Raw genomic sequence first — 18,493 nt, 5'->3', positions numbered from 1 at the left:
TCTGAGTTGTGTGCACATATAGTTTGATGTTATAATAATAATAAGCAGATTAAGTTACCAGTAGTGTTAAATTAGTAGATTTTCAAATAGAGGATAATTTGATATTCTGCTTATGGTTGGTTCTAGTGCCACCATCAAATGTTGGCCTGATGTGGGATTTTATTCTGAAATGTGACTTTTTTTCTGACACACCATGTTTTTGGATGTTCAAATGCTTCTCCAATTCTGAAGACAGCGAACCTGACAAAGCTCAAAGCTGCATTGTTGTTAACAATTGACAAGTAAAATGAACTTATTTATATTTAACTTATATTCTCTAGATGATAATAATTACTTTGTCATTTCCATTTTGTTTAACAGTGACCGGAAGGTAATAAAAGAGATGTTTTTGGAATAAAGTCTATATGAGAGGTTTAAATGTTATCTGTTCATTCAATTATTTCTTGCATTGTGTTTTTTCAGTGAAAGGCAAGGCTGATTTAGATTTCTTTATTAAAATAGCAAAACATTCCAGTCTTATTTACAAGATTTATCACTGCAAAAAGTTCATGTATCTACCAAAAGAACACCCTGCTGACAGCTTTCATTGTATTTGATGCCATACAGAATCATTCTCAGTCCTTTAGCAATTCATTATTCATACAATTATTACAGAATTAGGCACACATTATGTAGTAGATATCTATACCTACATTTCAAACAGTAGTAACCAACATGGACCACTTGGTAAATAGCTGTTTTAACTATCCATGGAATGATTCAGAAGCGTTTGTGTAGTCTGTCCATGTGGCCAGTCTTTTCAGCAGCTAGCGGATGGAGAGCATCATCACGAACTCTGAAGAAGAAAAAGCAGAGCAGGTTCAGACAGGGCTGAGTTTATCTGAATAAAGTGCAAGAACCAATGACATACAGTTATTATTATTATTATTATGATCCGCATCATGAAACACATGCTGTCTACTGTCTAAATGTGCCTCAACTGCTGCTTCCCACCTTCAAAGTCGATGTTTCCATCTGCATTAATGTCCAGCTCCTTCAGGATCTCCTCCAGTTCTCCTTTCTTCAGCTTCTCTCCCAGCATCGACTTCACTGCCTCCTTCATCTCTTCCTGGTTGATCTTTCCGTCTCCATCCAGGTCAAACTTTCAAAAACAGGAAGTTATGAAAATGTGACAACAGAAAGAAAGTGGTTGTAACGGGACTATATATGTTGTCGATACAAAATCCCTTCAAAATTAAAACATGCTGCACAAATAATTTATTATTTTAAATGGCTTGTATGGAAGCCCACTGGTCAGTGCATGCTCAAATTAAGACTGTAATTTAATTTGTCATCATTTATCTAATTTAAGCAATGTCAGATGATTTTTTTCACTCATGGACTCAGATACATTAAACCAGACTTAATTTCTTCATGTTATATGTCAGCTCACATTAATAACATTCAGCTGACTGATCATATCTTTCAACTTGCTCTAATTCAATTACTACAATACCTCTTTCATTATTAACTGACCAACCTGTACGAAGGCAGATTGGAGCTCCTTGAGTCCCAGCATGTCAGCAGTCTCTCCCATCATCCTGGGTCCCATCAGCTCAGTAAAGTCCTCAAAGTCCATTAATCCACCCACTGTGGAGAGGAAAGATGACAGAGGGCAGGAAATAGGGCTCAATAGCAAAAACAGCCAGACAAATATGCATTTTTTTATGTGAAGAAATAAAGGTCTTGTTCAAATTACAAAAATCTTTAATTCAGTGGTATATTTTATTGCCATTTTTTACTTATTAAATCAAATGTATTAAAAATGGCTCTTATTAGCTCACTTCTCATCTTTATCTGTTGTACTATCTCCAGCAGCTCCATTTCTGTGGGCATGTATCCCATTGTCCTCATGCACTCAGCCACATCCTTGTAGTTCAGGTAGCCATCTTGGTCGTAGTCAAACTCTTTGAAGGCCTCCTGCAGCTCTGTGAGAAAGGTCAGGGGATCACAGAGACTATGATATTCTAAAATATACAATAGGCACCAGGTTTGTCTACGTATTTAATCTATGGGGACATCTGTCAATATTGTTGGACAGTTTGAATAAAATGAATTAAACCTCAGAGGAAAAATCTTTGTTATTTGATATAAGCATTGAGCTATGGCAATGAGACTTACCATCTAACTCAGCCTGAGCCAGTTCTCTTTCCTGCAGAAACATGAATCAAACACATGTTGCAATTTAATATAGTAGGATATTACATAATACCAAAATAATTTGACATCAAGTTGTAATGATACTTATAATGCCTATGAAATCAAAGACTTTCAACTACTTTCACATATCAAGAGTATGTATTTGAATTATGCAAGTTAATGAGGTGGACAAAATACAATGTCACAACATACAGAGGGCAGAGGACCATCTTCTGGTGTGCAGAGGAGACGCCTTAGGTGCAGTATACACATGGTCATGAATCAGTTTGGAACGGAAAAGGTAAATATTTTCAAGTTGAATCAACCAAGTGGTTTGGCGGTGCTCTTCATCAGGATAACCCTAATGAAGAGTGACATTAAGCCACAACTAATGAGCTCCTAATTCTGCAGACACACCAGGCTTAGTGATGGCAGCTCCAAAAAGATCAGGAAGAAGACCGTAAGCACTCTGACTGACTTCCACCTCACCTCTGAAGTTTTAATGACTGACGTACAGTGCCTTTATTTGATAATGAGCATCAACTGCACTAAGGGATTCTATGCCTTAAGATCTCTATCAAATAAATTATGGATTTGTCGAAAGAAAATTTTGAAAATCTCTCAGTGTATGATTGAATTCAAGGTGCATTAAATTTTCAATAAGGAAAAGCTTCATGTTCAGTTGTTAAAATTAAGGATAAACACAAATTTTATTGAATAAAAATGTGTTTAAATTTGGCAGGGATGTGGGTGTCGCTGCTGAAAGTGACACAAGCTATCACAGATACATTTAAACTGTTTAACTCAGCAGCATCAGCTACAGCTGAAAGGTCACAGCAGAGGTCAGACACCATCATAGCCAAGAAGAGGATCCAGTTTGACTATACAGTACATGTAAATCCCACAATGACGGTGTAAGTTACTTACTGCCCCAAAAACACTGTTGAGCACAGAAGTGTAGACTTTGTTCATACTCTCAGTGCTTTTCTTGGACTTCTTTGATGATTTCTTGGGTGATTCAGAGACTGAACCTGATGGGGAGTCTTTAGCCCTTCTAAAACATAATAAAATCAAACAATAATGCATATTATATATTATCTTGCAAATATAAGACACCCTCTTGATTATATGGCAAATCTGGGGAAGAAAATGAACTGCCAGTGACGCAGTAGTATACTCCTACACTTTGCAGGTCATATATTAAAAGGGTCACCTAAAGCCTGCATTTCCAAATTGTATTGTATTTCACACTCACAGAAACTTTTAAAAAATACAATGACAGTCTAAATTTACCCGTCTGTTGAGGCTGAGTCGACAGAGGTTGTGGAAGGGGTCCTCTCTCCTTCCTTAGACATGCTGTGGAAGAACAGAGGCTCACACTGTATCCAGAGGTGTTGCACCAAAATATTGTTTTGACCATGGTCAAGAAATATTTTCAGAAATGCTTTTTTGTATGGAAAAGATGAAGTTGCAAGAAGATTAAAAGCACATTTAAGAAAAAATAATTTGTTTTCTATCATTGCAAATCCTTAATTTCCCAGCTGGCTCCAATATCTTGAATATGAATCCAGTTTCTTCACTAATTTGCTTACCTTAATTCCCTCTCCTAAATGGTGAGAAAAGAAAACAAGAAAGTGAGCAGCACAGCCCTTCTCCTCCTCCTTGAGTAGTGCTACTCTTGTGTTGAGAATGGCTGCACACTATCCTGTCTCTTCTGTTTTTCCATCTCCTCTTGACCTCTTTCCGTCAGAGAAGCTTAACAGGTAATTACCTGGCTAAACGTCCAGTTAACGATTAGAAAGCAAAACGTGGAGTGGCTGTGTGCCTGATGTGATCTTTAAGAGGTCACTTTCTACTCGTTCAACCCCAGCTTTGAATGTCTTTATCTGGAGACTTTTGTAGATGCAACAAGCCTTCAAATTTTAGAGCTTTAACATTAGCCCTTTAAGAAGTGTTTCTACTGTGATCACTTTATTCAGGTTGTGTTATTGTGAATAATAATATCAAGGACTATAGAATTCATATGACAGCAATGGCAAACTGAAAAAAGTAAATATAGAATTTATTATATTTGATCACATGCATCATTTCATGTCAGTGCATGCTCTTCTTTTAATGGCCTGACCAATAAGAGATTTGGGGGCTAGTGGTGATTCCTTTGACTTGGTTGAGGATGAGTTGTGACAGAGATGAGACAGATATTTTACTGTTACTAATTTTACTACTGTTACTGAACAATAGTCAATATTCATGATTTTTACAGGCTGTTCACCTCTGTCCGCTTATCTATGATGTTTCAACTCACAAAAAAGAATTCTTCTGGACAAAATAAAAATGTATCTAAATTTCTTGAGATGAGAAAATTTAGAAACCCAAAGCTTTGTGCAACAACTTATTGTTACTTTTTGTCATCTTATTTCAATGACATTTATAATTTTCTGATGTTTAACAGAGTCCATGCTGTAGTTCCCTTTTTTATTCTACAGTTGTAAAACACCAGGTAGCCTATTATAATTTACATTCACTTTCTCCTGCCATATAATAAATAAATATTATATTATATAATGTTATATTATATTATATTATATTATTAACGTTGTTCAATCTACATCCGGGTGATTAGCATACTCTCGGCGCGGCTCACGTGCGTACGAGTAGGGGACTTTTCACCTGTTCGCCGTGTGCACCGTTAACTGTGCTCGGTTACCTGTGCTCAACATTTGTAATACCCGTATATTTACTATTTCTATAGCGTCCTTTTTGAAACCTTTGTGGAATATATCAAGCGCTGCCAGTGCGGCATTTTTTTAAGTTTAGTGAACTTGGCTCGCTGAAAGTCTTCGGTGGCGGACGTTGACCCCTCAACTAGACGGTAAGTCTTCTGCTAAAGAAAAATCTTTTACAAACTATTAACAGCCATTGAAACTAACATTGAAACACTGAAACGTACGCTATTTGTTTCTGCTAACGGTTTTGTGTCGACGTATTTGCGGTTGAAGGTAAAGAAAAGATGCGTTTATACTTAATTGGCATAACTGACTCTCGGCCTGTTTCAGGAGCTTGAGCCAGACCATGAGTCTCGATACCATTTCGCTACTCGACAAACTGTCATGCTAAACGCGCAAAGAATGGAAAGAGTAGTTGTCTATTACTAAATAGAAACGCAACAAGGTTGCGTCTTATAAGTATATCCGTGAAATGTGTTAGGGAAATATTATCAAATTAGTTAAATGCCGAGCAGTAGTTCGTTGGATATATTTTGAAAATAGTATCAGTGCGCCTACTTAGCTCGTATCTAGACCTGGGCATATGTAGGGCAATAGAAACTAAAGTGTTTACAAATGTTTCTTACCACTTATCTTTCTCACCGAAAGTATTTTTTGGTATAAATGTGCGATATTAGAATTACAGGTTTGTACGTTGTTTCACAAGTAATGTTGGTTTAATCTGCAAGGGCCCGCTGCTGCCCCTCCCCCTTTCGGTAAACAATGACGTAATTAGTGTGATTGTCCACCAGATGGCGCCACAGCTCATGTTATTATCACAGTGCAACATGAGGATTATTTTTCCATGTGTTATCTGTGGAAAAATGATCTTAAATGCGGTATATTCGCCGTGTTTTGTTGCTTGACTTTGTTTCGTAGTTGGTTATTATTCTCTTTGTAGCAGTAGTGGCTCTCACAGGCTGTGGAAAAAAATGGGGCATTGTTCGTTGGCAATAGGGCGTCTTGAATTAAGATAGGACAACTAATAGGACGTGTTTTTTTTTTTTTTTTGTCTTGCTGGACGTTCACTGCAGCATACAAATTTCACTCCGATTTTTATCCGCTACTCTCGGAGAAGTTGCGGAAATATAACATTTATAAAGTCATCAGAGAGATAGTGTGTTACTGTACAGTGAAGCCCCCGTACTAGACAAATGAAACTAAAACTAAGAACGTAACTCATTACTTGTTATGCTACATTTATGACAAGTGAAACCTATAGAGTGAAACATTAAGGGCGTTATTGAACGCAAATGTTTATATGAAAACAAAATCTTCATGAAAGTAACCTGCTACGTCACACAGGCAGCAAGGCAAAGCATGATGGGAAATAGGAAGAGTAATAAACAATAAACTTTTGGTTTTGAAATTATGTTGTCCGATTCATTGACGAGTTAAAGGTCATTTGATCACTGTGTTCTACTTAAAAGTGTGTCTCTGCTTATTTCCATCATACCGTAAGGCTGACTCCTATGTGGCTGAATGACCACCCTCTGTTTTCTATGTACAACTCATACTTACCTGGCAGGGGAGATACCATGATCAAGAAGGTGGTTCACCCAGGGCGAGGCTCAGCTATTGCACTCTGGCTGTGCTGACCCATGCGAATTCCCCAAATGTGGGAATCTCGACTGCATAATTTCTGGTAGTGGGGGACTGCGTTCGCGCTCTCCCCTGTATTACTGTTCAATATTAACTCATTTTCAGCTATACACACTTTCACCACAAAGGTACAGTGTTGCTGTAGCAAGTCTTGTCTTCTTAGCCAGCATACTCACTGTACATATGAGGTTCTAGCTATGTGGCTGACACTATAATTCAAAATAAAGTGTAGAAAGGAGAACTACATGAACACAGGAAGGGAATCATATTACAATTATTGCAATTATTGTCATGCACAGGCATATTTAAAGCATGTAGTGTTGTGTGCTGCATGTTCATGAATTCAGTGAAGATAGGTTAAAGTCCTTTTTGCAGTCTGCATCTCCCATTTATAAAGCTAAGGCATTATAGGATAAGGGTTATTAGTAGTGGCTCCCAAAATTTATCTTATGTGTGGTTGGAAATCAAAGCAAAGTATAGTCCTGGGGTACAAAGTTATATTCTCATCTTAATGTATTTACATGCTCAGGCCCTTAAAAAGTTTTTCAGATCAATATGAGATGGAATAATCCCAAACTGCTCATATACATGCAACCTTTTAGTGCTTGCAAATAGACTTTGCTACATTTGAACGCGGCCACAAGCCACAAAAGTTGGGAACCACAAGATTGTATCAGTCAAAATTTACCAAATTCTTTTGTACATGTAGTATATAAATTATAATTATGATAGTTTGATTTGTCCTTTCTGTAGTTTAATCTTTTATTCCACCTTTTCACTGCCTGGGGGTGAAATAAACCTGAATTATTGAGGTTTTATGTGCTTTGTCACAAGGTTGGCTTTACTTACATGCACTTCCTAAATTCCACTAACTATTTTTTCAAACTTGATTTCTCCAGGGACATTCTCTGACAATGGTGACTGTTTTCACGGAATAGCTGTGTAGTTTTTGCAGTACTTGGAAATGTTTTTTTAACTGTGCACATTCACATTGGTGTTGGCTTGTACTGAGGTCACTTTGTCGCTCTTAAACTGGGAACAGCCTTTACATAATCCTTTCCTTTTCTTAATAGTAGACTCAACCCACCCCACCCCATGCTACTACAGTACAGACATGACTCCAGCTGAATCCAAAAACTTTATTTATAAAAAGCAAAGAATTAAAGAAATTGCAGTCACAGTTTGCTTCACAGAAAACTACTATAGACAAATATGTGTTTCATAATAACAGTGATGAGGTACAATTATGTTTAGTGTTATTACTTCCTTTGTGAGGTGTGCTGTTTTCCTATTTCCTTTTGTTTTATTCAGGAAATTTAAGGTCATATGCAGGTCAGATAAGATGCTTTACATTTTTATAAGAACACTTGTGTACATCCAATTTGTTCTTTTCTTTAACCCCAGCAACAAGATTTTATCAGGCACCTTTTGTGTGTTTTAAGTAATGGCTGATTGCATCTTACTGTAAGTTACCGACTTGAAAGTTTTGAAATAGCCAATATGTCCAGTGGAATAATACCAGCAAACAAAATTCCTTAGTACAGTGTGTTCAGTTTTTCCTAACAGTGAATAATTGTTCACTGATGTTAAAGCATGGGAGTAAGATAGTAGTAATTATTTATAAGAACGTAGCTTGTCCTCCATTTTCTGGTACGCATTTTGCTGTTTTTACATTTGCCTTTTCTTCCTCAACCCCTACAATCCCTACACCCACCCTTTTGTTCAGTTCCCTGTATATACTTCATCTAATGGTCTTCTTCACTCCTGTCTTTCGTCTCTCACACCCAGACCTTTCCCTTCCCGCTGCCGTCTGCTCCATCTCGGCCACTGCAGCAGCCAGCACCCAGGCCACGGTGCTGAGCGGCTGGCAGGTTCTTGTACACGGCCCTGCTGTATGGGATGAAGCACAAGCCCAGCTGGAGGTGTCGGGCCAGGCGACAGTATGCAGCCAGTGCCAGGACCAGCAGAGGGGTCACCAAGAGGAAGCCTACCACCAGTAGTGCCACACAACCTCCATCAGTCAGAAGGTCTGAGCAGTAGGGGGTTGTCCCATGAGGGCGGACCTGCGGTGACGAGAGGAGAAAGACAGCACAGCAGAGGTCAGTTTGTCAACCTTTTGAAACCTTTATTTGACCAGTACAGTAATACATTTTCAGCTCCACTCTGACACAGTTGACCACATTCGCACCTGGAAGCTGCCTAATAAAACCCCAGTCTGGTAGTAAAGACCCTGCTCAAGGGCACCTCTGTTTCACTTTCCTCACCCAAATGTATTTTACTGGTCCAGGAATCAAAGCTTGTATTTTAATGTTTTCTGATTTGATTATTAATTACATTAATTGTATTTGCTGTATTACTGAGTTCTGTTTTCATGTATAGATCATCAGTCATTGGAATTCTTGTATGAAGTGCTGGGAATAACAGGTAAGGAAAGGAGATGACGTACTTTTAGGTGTATGTGTGTATAAAGTGAGGACAGACACCAGTTGGTTGTGTGTGTGTGTGTGTGTGTCTCTCTCACACATGAACGCGTTGAATCAGTTGTCCACTAAAAACGGATTTTGACAAAATAATAAAAAAAATTATAATAATGAAAATATTGTATGAACTTACTAAAAACTGCAGCGAACCATCAACTCCATCACTGTGTCAAGTAGATTCAAAGATGTTGAGGAGTACATACTGTATGTCAAAGCATGTGTGGTTGTTGCTGAGCAGTAACACTGGGGGAGTGGGAGAAGAGGAGGTGAAGGGGTCAGGATTTGAGTGTGGGAGAGACAGTGGGCCTGAATCATCCTTATCGCCACATGAAGGATGAAGTGAACATTTGAGTGCACGAAGAAAGTGCCGGGAGTGAAAGGTTTGCAGGACTGACGTAGTTTTGAGGGGAGAAGAGTATTTTTTATAGTAGAGTTCATGTTGATGCGAAAATAGCAAAGCTACTACGAATCCTGTATCTTTTGACAATCAGTGATCACTAAGATAAATAAATAATAAAGTTATGGTTTGATTCATCAACTTTTCAAGAGAAAATTGTGCATTAGTTTAGTAGATAATATTTTGTAGGAATCTCACACAGTTGTGAAATGTCTGAAAATGGCCAGATCTTGGTAGTTGCATTACTTGTATAAGGTGGATACTACACATGAGTACAGAGATATTATGATGCTATCCTGATAGATGTTGATTTACAGCTGGCCAGAAAGGAGTACCAGCTGGAGAGAGAGCGCTAAACACTGAGGGAGGGAGTTACGGAAAGAGTAAGCAAGGAAGAGAGATGGTTTACACTGCAGAAAACGGGTTTAAAAAAGTAAAGGGTAAAAGAATGGTGCAGGGGAGCTTTGTGGGTAGGAGTTGTAATGGATAAGACTCTCACCAGTATGCCCATTTTTGTTTGGTTGGGCCTCATGTATGGCTCCAGATCTAAGCCAGGCTTTGCAGAGAAAGCCCTTTAAGATAGTGCTTGTTTTTGCTCATTTATTAACCATGGACATGTTTTAGCTCTCTGTTTGCAGGCTACTGTAGGTTTACTACCGGGCTGGGAGGGGCTTTGTACTTCTTTCATTGACATTACAGTGCAGTGAACAGGTGAAGAACATTATCACCTGTCGTTCTTGACTGAAGTCTCGGAACAAGTCCGCATGGTTGTCCTTTAAATCTTTCGACAGGTTTGAAGTGTTGGCTCCTTCTGCGAGACACACTTTGTAGCACCGCTTGCACTGCGGTGCCTCTGGGTTCAGTGGCTCGCCTTTATCGTTCGGTTTGAACCCGAAATATTTCCACACCGAACTTCGGGCCCCCATTTTGACCACAAGTACGGGCTTTTCTGCAGCTGCCATCTCTATCTACGGTATATTCTTCAACCTGCTCCGTCTGTCTAAGACGCGACTTGTCGTTTCTCTCTCCTCCTCAGTCTAAACATGCGAGTGCGCGTGGGACGCGGCTTACATCCTCTCGGGCAACTACGTCACACTCGCTGGCCTCGCTGTGCTTAAAGAGACAGGCTCCAATTTACCAATTCATTTGCATTCAATAAAATGAAATAAAAGTACCGTTTGTTTTTAAATGCCGGTATAGTACCGTTTTCAAAACTCTAGTATCGCGGTACTATACTGGTACCGGTATACCGTGCAACCCTAGTCTCTGGACGACTGTTGTAAACAGAAGTCCGTTAAATATCCTAAAAGGGTGCTCAGTGTAGCCTGCTCAATTTAAGGATCCCTAAATACTTAACCCACGTTTCTTTCTCTACTTTTCTTCTCACCCTTTTTTTCTCTTGATTTCTCCCCCTCTCTCCATCCTCCCAGGTCCTGGTTAATCCCTCTCTAAGCTGCTGTCACATGAGGTCTAACTGTGAGAGAGCAGGAGAACAGAGAGAATCCTGATCTCTTCGGTCAGTAAGGAGGTCCTTGGCCTACAGAAATGCCGTTGGTATGCATTAAAAATCTTTGAACCATGATGACTTTTTGGCGTAGTCCAGGATAAAACCTCAAATAGGTTATTTTGAGTTAGATATAAACATTTTTCCTTGTTCTCATCACACAGTCTGTGCAATTTCATTTTTTGTCTGCTCTTTTTTTTTTTTTTTTTAGTTTTTTTTAAATCCCCAACTCGCTACCAAACAGTCTTAAAGGTTTTGTGCTCTCACGTCTGGCTCCCTAGACTCCTGACCCCTTGCCCCCCTCTAGTTCACCCATCTTTTCAACATCTGAGAAAACTTAAGACTTATCTGATTATGAAACCCCTCATCGCTGACTGATCTAAACCCCACCCTCAGCCCCAGGCAGAACTATTTCAAACTTTTGGATCAAAGTTATGAGATTAGGACTTTCAGGCCTTTCATAAAAACATGGCTGTAGCTATCTCCCTGTTCTGCTCATCATTTGTTTAGATGTAGCAAATGTGTGTGTAAATATTTATTCTTAATAACATGTAAGCACTTTTTTCTCTCACATTAAAGAGCACTACTCTGGTTTTAAATGTCTGTGAGATAGTCATATATATTCCCTTTGCTGCTAATAAAATGAAGGCTTGGTAATATTTTCTGAGAGCAAATACGTAATGTCAGTGGGTAAATTGTGTCTCATTGCAAAAGTGCTGTAGAATAACAAATTCCTGCACAAACATTTCTATGCTCTCATTTAGTACAGTATGACACAGGACAGATGGGAAGCCTCCGGCTCGCGCATGGCCAGTGTACGTAAACGATAATGTGATATGCGTTTTCAGGTGTGATAGTATGGACAGAGATTATTTCTGATATGGAGCTAAAACAGTCATCTGGACGAAGATCATTTTTGTTTTAAAACACCACTTTAGTGTAGTAGTGTGGACGTAGCCTTAACCAGCTCGAGTGTGAAAGCTCACTGGCCATTTGTGGATGAGTATGAGACAGAGCCTAGCAGAAAAAGAGCATCCACACTGAAATGAAATCAGAATCCTTCAACATGCATACAGTGCTTACACTCCCTAATCCACCCCCTCCCCTGCCTCCCCCTTTCTTACTGTAGAGTGGCAGAGGAAGCCAAACACCACCATGACAGTTGCTGGCGTCAGGATGGTACCAAACACCAGTCCAGCAAGGCAGGCGTTGATCGTGGCGATCACCAGGTTCTGGGCCGTCACCAGTACGGAGCAGGCCCAGCAGTCCAGGGACCCCCTCAGCTCCAGAGGAGCTTCACTGCCCCCACCACCACTCTCAGCTGCAGAATAAGGAGGAGGTACGACCACACGTGAAGGTGTCTCTCTCCCTCCACCCACAGCCATGGTGGAGGCCAGAGAGTTGGAGTGGTGGAGATGCTGGTGGTGGTTGGTGTGATGATGATGGTGGTGATGAGGCGGCAGTTCCTCAGACAGGTCCAAGACCTGGTGGTGGGCCCCCTTCTCTAGAGTACCAGTCATACTCATAGTGAACTGTGGGCAGAAAATTTAAGGCATTAGTAGTTAGGAGATGGAAATAGGAATGACACGGTCAACAGAATTGCCATTGTAGATGTTTTGAAACTGTTGGATCAGCCCTTATTTACGTGGTTGTTGACTATATTTGAAGAGAATTGATTAGTACAGTTGTCTGATTGTGATAGTTACACAGCACTTCTGAACCCAACCAATTTTCACTCCTCAAAGGCTTAGAGACCTTGGGTTCACTAAGGGGTTTTATCTGCCAGGAAGCTTGCCCTGTGTGATGTTGTGTGTGGGGCGATGATTATCAGAGCTGATTGGCCAAAACGAAAGGGGACAATAATTGCTATATGTAGTTTATGTAGTAGAGAGATGAAGGCTAACTGGCATCAGTCTGTTATCATTTTTATTTTTTCTCTCAAATAATGGCATTAGTCTAAAGAATCTAGTATCTCTATAATTTAAAGACAAGTATGTCATAGAAATTCATCAATAAGCAACGGCATCATAAGCAAAGAGTTTAATATAAGATGTGATTGTGGCACAACACTGGTTGCTTAATTTACCTTTTGTCTTTCAAGTTCAGTATGCATCAAGAAAAAGTTTTGTCAAAATTCATAATTTAGAATCCGAGGTCCTCCATGTAAGGTCTGCTCTGATCCAAGGTAATTTGTATTCGCTCTGTGTAAGGACAGATTTTATGTGGTGCACAGCTGTGTCTGGTACAGGATATCCTCACTTCTCAAAGGTCAGGAGACGGAGTTGCCTAAGCCAGACGGGACAACTCTGACTAACAGGGCCAGGTCAGCCGCCAGAAAAACTACAGCAATGGAAAAATCCCAGTGTGGATTATCTAGTCAACCTGTCAGTCTTTACTTTTAGCCAACACAATAGACAGAAACAGGTGCTTTTGTATATGCAATCGTTAATTGTTGATTTGAAGATATTTTGCTTTTAAAGGATGATGCATGAATAAGTATCTGATATTGCAAAGGCGGCAAATCTCTCATAATTTGATTGCTGAAGACATTGTCATTACTACTGAAGCATCTTATTTCCTAACTGTGAACAGACGTGTAGTAAGTGTACAACACCACGATGCTCTGATGTGCAATAATCTGTTGCTGTAGTGTAAGGACCAACAGAGGACTACACTTGTGGTGGTGCATGATTAGTCATATTTTTAACAAAATAAAAATAATGTGTAACTTGTGTGAACAACAGAAGTTGCTGCTGTTGCTGAAAGGGTTGAGAGTTTTTATTTTCAGTTGTTAATTGTTAAATGTTGTGTCTGGTATTTATATAAGCTGAAATGGAATTACTTTAAGTTTAAACATAAAAAAATCAAGTTGCGCTTCTATTTCACACTCGCTGGATATTGGCAGTGATAGAGGAAGACATTATTTATGATGCTGTCCTGGGTGCTTTAACCTTGTTTATTTTCCATTTCTGTCTCCCATTGTTGTCCCAAGTGTTGTTGTAAGGCAGAAGGTCACACAGGAAGGACTGGCAGGAAAGTGTATGTGTAGATGCATGTGTGTGTGAGATGACTCACAGTGCCCCTTACTGAAAATACATTTAGGTGCTCCACCCATTTTACTCACTGTTATTGTTTGAATAGCATTTTTTTGAATAACACGTCATGTTATTGTTTGACCCAAATTAAGGAATTTTAATTCTGAGAATATTGTGCAATGAAGTAAATGTAGTTGCAACATAGTGGTATGTAGCCACCCAATACGTCGTCTTGATTAATTTTCAAACTCCTGTCACAGTGTGTATACCATTATGTGCGTGCTGAGCTAGTTTTTACAGTGTTATCATGCTTGGATTATGCAGGGAGATTTCCTATTGTCTAGTCTATCTATTACTCTATTGTCTGGAACAAAGCAGCTACAGTAATTAATTCTATGTTTCTCAGACCTCTTTAAGTTGTTTATGTTGAACATCAGAAGTACATAAGCTCTTGTAAGTCTTTTTAACCGTAATCAGTTGTGTGAAGATGTCAAGGAGTGGGTCAATCATAATATGATTTAAATGTTTCTGAGCTGCTCTCGTACTCACATTGTGCTGTGGGGCCCGGTGGACCTCTTGCTGTTCCTCCTCCAGATTGTTGCTGCTTTTCTCACCTCGTCTCAAGACCACTTCTGCCCGGTCAGTCCACCAAACACACGTTTTCCCCTCACACTTCAATAAAGCTTTCTTAGTTTCCCCTTTTGTCCCTTCAACTCTCGACTCCTCTGTCTAGGAACAGGGTTACGTTTCCCCCCCTTCCTCGTGTGAGGTTTGAAAGAGCTTTCGGTGTGTTATCTATTTAGTAGTGGTATGCTGGTATGTTGGCTTCCTGCAGCTCTGCTCTCCCGCTGCTTTTTCTCTCCACTATCCAGAGTTGTCAGTGGAGCTGATAGTGTCTGTTTTCTTTTCCATATGCAACATCAAATTCCTGTTCTGCTGTGATGAAGTCGTAGTGTAGAGGTGCTGCTTCCTCGGCTGCTGAAAGCAGTTCAACTAACAATTGCTGTAGTCATTGTCTTAAGTATGTCAAACTTCTATTGGTCTACCCTCCTATTTTTACTCCCATCCATCTGAGTTCACAGTGTTGTCTCTCTTTCCCTCCCTCCTCCCGTGCTCCCTTCATCCATCCCACTTTCTCTCCACCCACCAGGCTTATCCGCCCTCCTGCCTTTCTACAACAACTCCTCTCAGCACATGTATTTCCACACTCGTATCCAAGACATGTTATACCCCCCTTTGCCCTGCCCTTGTTGCAGTGGGGGCTGGGTGTTGTGTGTTGGGGGTCAGAGTGAGGGGGCTTGCCTGATAAGTTGAGGTTCAGGAGAGCAGAAAATGAGGGGGGAGGGCAGCAGAGACAGAGTTTGTGTGTTAAGAGTAGTAGAGAAGAGATACCATGGTGCTGAACACATTGGCTCTACTTTTCAGGTTGTCTATTTGTTGAATAAATGTCCAAAAGAGCTGCCTTTTTTGCATTTAAGATTTAATTTGTTTTAATAGTTTGACATTATACAAAAAGGCAATTAGTATAAACATGGCATAGCTAAATAAAAATCAAATAGTCACCTGGGTGTCATGTTTGCCAATTGTATCCTCTCAAACTAAAACCAGGTGTTAGTGGCTGTTAGTTGTTTTTTTGTCCAGTTTGAAAGGGGCTTAAGATGTTGCACTTTTGAATATACTGTATGTCAGAAAATTATACCAGACTTGGCTAATTTTACTCTGTATATCAGTTACCCAGGCAGTCAATTTTTTGAAAGAAGTAGTCTGTCATAAATTCAATCCACTGTAAATATGGTGCTGGCCTTGTGGGCTCTTCCACTTACATAAAATAACCCTGGATGCTACAATAAAAACTGTTACTGCTAACCCAAACTCTGCGTTGATAATGCCGTGTTGGCGTGAAAGATTTATCCCATAACAGACACATTTTTGGGGGTTCTAGTAGAGGAACACTCCCACAGAACATGTAGGAATGTGCCCACTTCCTTCTTACATTTCCAACATTTATTATCTTGGGTTAAGCCAATTTTAAACAATTTCAGGGGTGTAACATAATATCTATGTCCAATTCTATAATGGATGAACTTGCATCCCCTGTTTTTGTTCTTCTGTTTATACATTTGAGCTCACATCCTGCAATAAATCATTTCTAATCTCACTATTAGCATCCCTTTGCCCTATTAGTCTCTGGCTTTTGCAAGTTTTAGTTTTAGTTTTAGAATTTGAAGGGATTTTTATGTATAAAAACAAAGTGTAATATACTTAAAGAATTTTAAAAAAGTCTTGAACCATATTCTGTTCTTCCTTTTACAACAACAACATTTTAAGTATATACTGTAGAAAGCCCCACTCCACCCTATCAAACACCTTTTGGGCATCCAAGTAGAGGGGAGCAACTGGCATGCTTTCATCATGATTAAGCAACATAAGGTGTAGAAGACTTCTCATATTGTCCGAAGATGACCTTCCCTTTATAAAAGCAGCTTGATCTGAGTGTAGGAGGTGTGTTAGAATCTTTCCAGCCTCATGGATAGAACTATTGTCAGGATCTTTTAATCTACATTGATCAAACTAACAGGTCTAAAACTTCCTGGGTCTGTGGGATCCTTCTTTTGTTTGCAATCGAGAAATCAAAGCGTCATTAAATGTTTCTGTTAGTTACCCCGGTGAAAGTGATTCTTCATAAACAGTTGTTAGAATAGAGGCAAATTTGTTTAAGATAAGATATTCCTTTATTAGTCCCACAGTGGTGAAATTTCCCGCATCACAGCAGCAAAGTGGACAGTACAAGAAAGAAAAACAGATTGCCAAATGACAAGAACCATACTTAAAGAAGATAAATAATAGAATAGAATAAAATAAATTATAATATGTACAATTAAATACTAAATATACAAGATAAAAAATACAAAAAGTAGCAGCAGATGACTCGGTGGATTGTCAGTCTTTGGTGTTTAAGGTCACTGAGTGCAGTGTTTGTTGTAAAGTCTGACAGCAGCAGGAAGGAAAGACCTGCGGTATCTCTCCTTCACACACCGTGGGTGCAGCAGCCTGTTACTGAAGAAGCTGCTCAGTGCTGTCAGAGTGTCATGCATAGGGTGGAAGATGTTGTCCAACAGGGAGGATAACTTAACCATCATCCTCCTGTCGCCCACTACCTCGACTGTGTCCAGGGGGCATCCCAGTACAGAGCTGGTGGTCTTGATCAGTTTGTTGAGCCTTTTCCTGTCAGCAGCGGAGATGGTATAACTGGCCTCATTTTGGTGTAACTGTCTAGCAAACAGTGGCACATTTGTTTTAATTGTCGGTCTAATGTCTGAGATTCAAGATCCTTTACCGTTTTTTCCTCCCTTTTTTCCTACTGGATTAGGCTGTGACTTTTCCTCTTATATCATCTTAAAATGCTTCCCAGACTGTCTCAGCCTTATTTGTCGACCCATTGTTTAATTGGAAAAAATTCTCCAACTCCTCTTCTACTAAGTCACTGAATTCTGGGTCCACAGCCTCCACCTATTTCTGTACCCACACACAGCAGCATGATCTGTCTCTATCATGCAATCAGAAACACTCACCACCAAATCCTTGCTTATCAAAAAATAATCTGTCCTGGAGATGATTTTTCTTAAACTTTAATGTATATTTCTTCTCTCTCGGGTTGGCAAGCCTCCAAATATCTATCAATCCAAGATCCATCATGAGTAGTTTCATTCAAATGTTGCTTTAGTTTAAGTGTTGAGTGGAGCAGGATTGGTTACTGCAGCAATCTTCAAACAATGAATTAGGTGAATTAGAGTTCAGCTCAGCTATTTAAGGCAGATGACTCAAAATGCACTGTGACAAAATTGATTGATCATTGCTGATTTTTTCTTCACTAAAGGACTTTTTTTAAACACTGCAGTGGAATTTTTCTTTATCTTGGCTACATTTTACTACTGTTTTTCGGTGATGTAATGCAAGATTGTAGGTTCTATTTAAGGTCATTCTTGTTAGGCAAGTGTTTCATTTCATACAGGCATTGCTCTGTATACATGTTATTAGAGTAAGAGTGATTTTTTTCCCCCACTTGCATCAGTGGCCTTTAACTCCACCATCATCAAGAAACTTTGAACAATGTTTTGGAAGAACAGCACCCTCGTCCTGTTGTATGCTGTAAAGAAATCTGAAAGAGACCAAGGATACTTTAGTATATGTAGAGTACATTGCTGTTTTTTGTTGTTTTGGGTTTTTTTTTTACTGTTGTCATTCCACATGTTTTTTTTATTATTTTTCTTCTCTTCAAATTGCCTAGTACCTAAAATATATACGGTACTGTAGAAGAACAAGTACAGTCACATTTTCAGAATTGTGGCATTCATTTGATACCAAAGTATTAGTTCTCTCGACATCCCTGCCAGATTCACTGTCTCTTGCTCCTACTGTGTATTAGATTAGAGTTGCTTACTCCAACTTTTAAATACAGATATTATTAAGAACAGAGCAAAGCTAGAGCAATAATTTAAAAAGATAATAAATAATAATAATGATAAGCTTTA

At 39.3% G+C, this 18,493-nt stretch overlaps 2 protein-coding genes, 1 long non-coding RNA gene and 1 other non-coding gene across 4 annotated transcripts; 2 read left to right on the top strand and 2 right to left on the bottom strand.

Annotated features, from left to right (window-relative positions):
- Positions 1–484: 484 nt before the first annotated feature.
- si:cabz01076231.1 (calcium-binding protein 2) lies at positions 485–3,533 on the bottom strand. The gene is made up of 7 exons (XM_056369854.1): positions 3,472–3,533; positions 3,106–3,232; positions 2,161–2,191; positions 1,824–1,967; positions 1,520–1,629; positions 994–1,141; positions 485–835 (listed from the first exon to the last, which is right to left on the bottom strand). The coding sequence occupies exons 1-7, from the start codon at positions 3,531–3,533 to the stop codon at positions 807–809; spliced, it is 651 nt and encodes a 216-aa protein (XP_056225829.1). The 3' UTR covers positions 485–806.
- Positions 3,534–6,456: 2,923 nt separating this feature from the next.
- Positions 6,457–6,620, top strand: LOC130164989 (U1 spliceosomal RNA). The gene has a single exon (XR_008826681.1). It is a non-coding gene; the product is annotated as a U1 spliceosomal RNA (small nuclear RNA).
- Positions 6,621–7,670: 1,050 nt separating this feature from the next.
- tmem88b (transmembrane protein 88 b) lies at positions 7,671–15,118 on the bottom strand. The gene is made up of 3 exons (XM_056368456.1): positions 14,511–15,118; positions 12,051–12,458; positions 7,671–8,608 (listed from the first exon to the last, which is right to left on the bottom strand). The coding sequence occupies exons 2-3, from the start codon at positions 12,450–12,452 to the stop codon at positions 8,324–8,326; spliced, it is 687 nt and encodes a 228-aa protein (XP_056224431.1). The 5' UTR covers positions 12,453–12,458; positions 14,511–15,118; the 3' UTR covers positions 7,671–8,323.
- LOC130164062 (uncharacterized) lies at positions 8,645–12,144 on the top strand. The gene is made up of 3 exons (XR_008826544.1): positions 8,645–8,969; positions 10,853–10,976; positions 12,056–12,144. It is a non-coding gene; the product is annotated as an uncharacterized LOC130164062 (long non-coding RNA).
- Positions 15,119–18,493: the final 3,375 nt, after the last annotated feature.

The sequence above is a fragment of the Seriola aureovittata genome, chromosome 23, assembly GCF_021018895.1.
Source record: "Seriola aureovittata isolate HTS-2021-v1 ecotype China chromosome 23, ASM2101889v1, whole genome shotgun sequence".
In the NCBI taxonomy this organism is placed as follows: domain Eukaryota; kingdom Metazoa; phylum Chordata; class Actinopteri; order Carangiformes; family Carangidae; genus Seriola; species Seriola aureovittata.
This window is presented reverse-complemented; position numbering and strand designations above follow the sequence as displayed.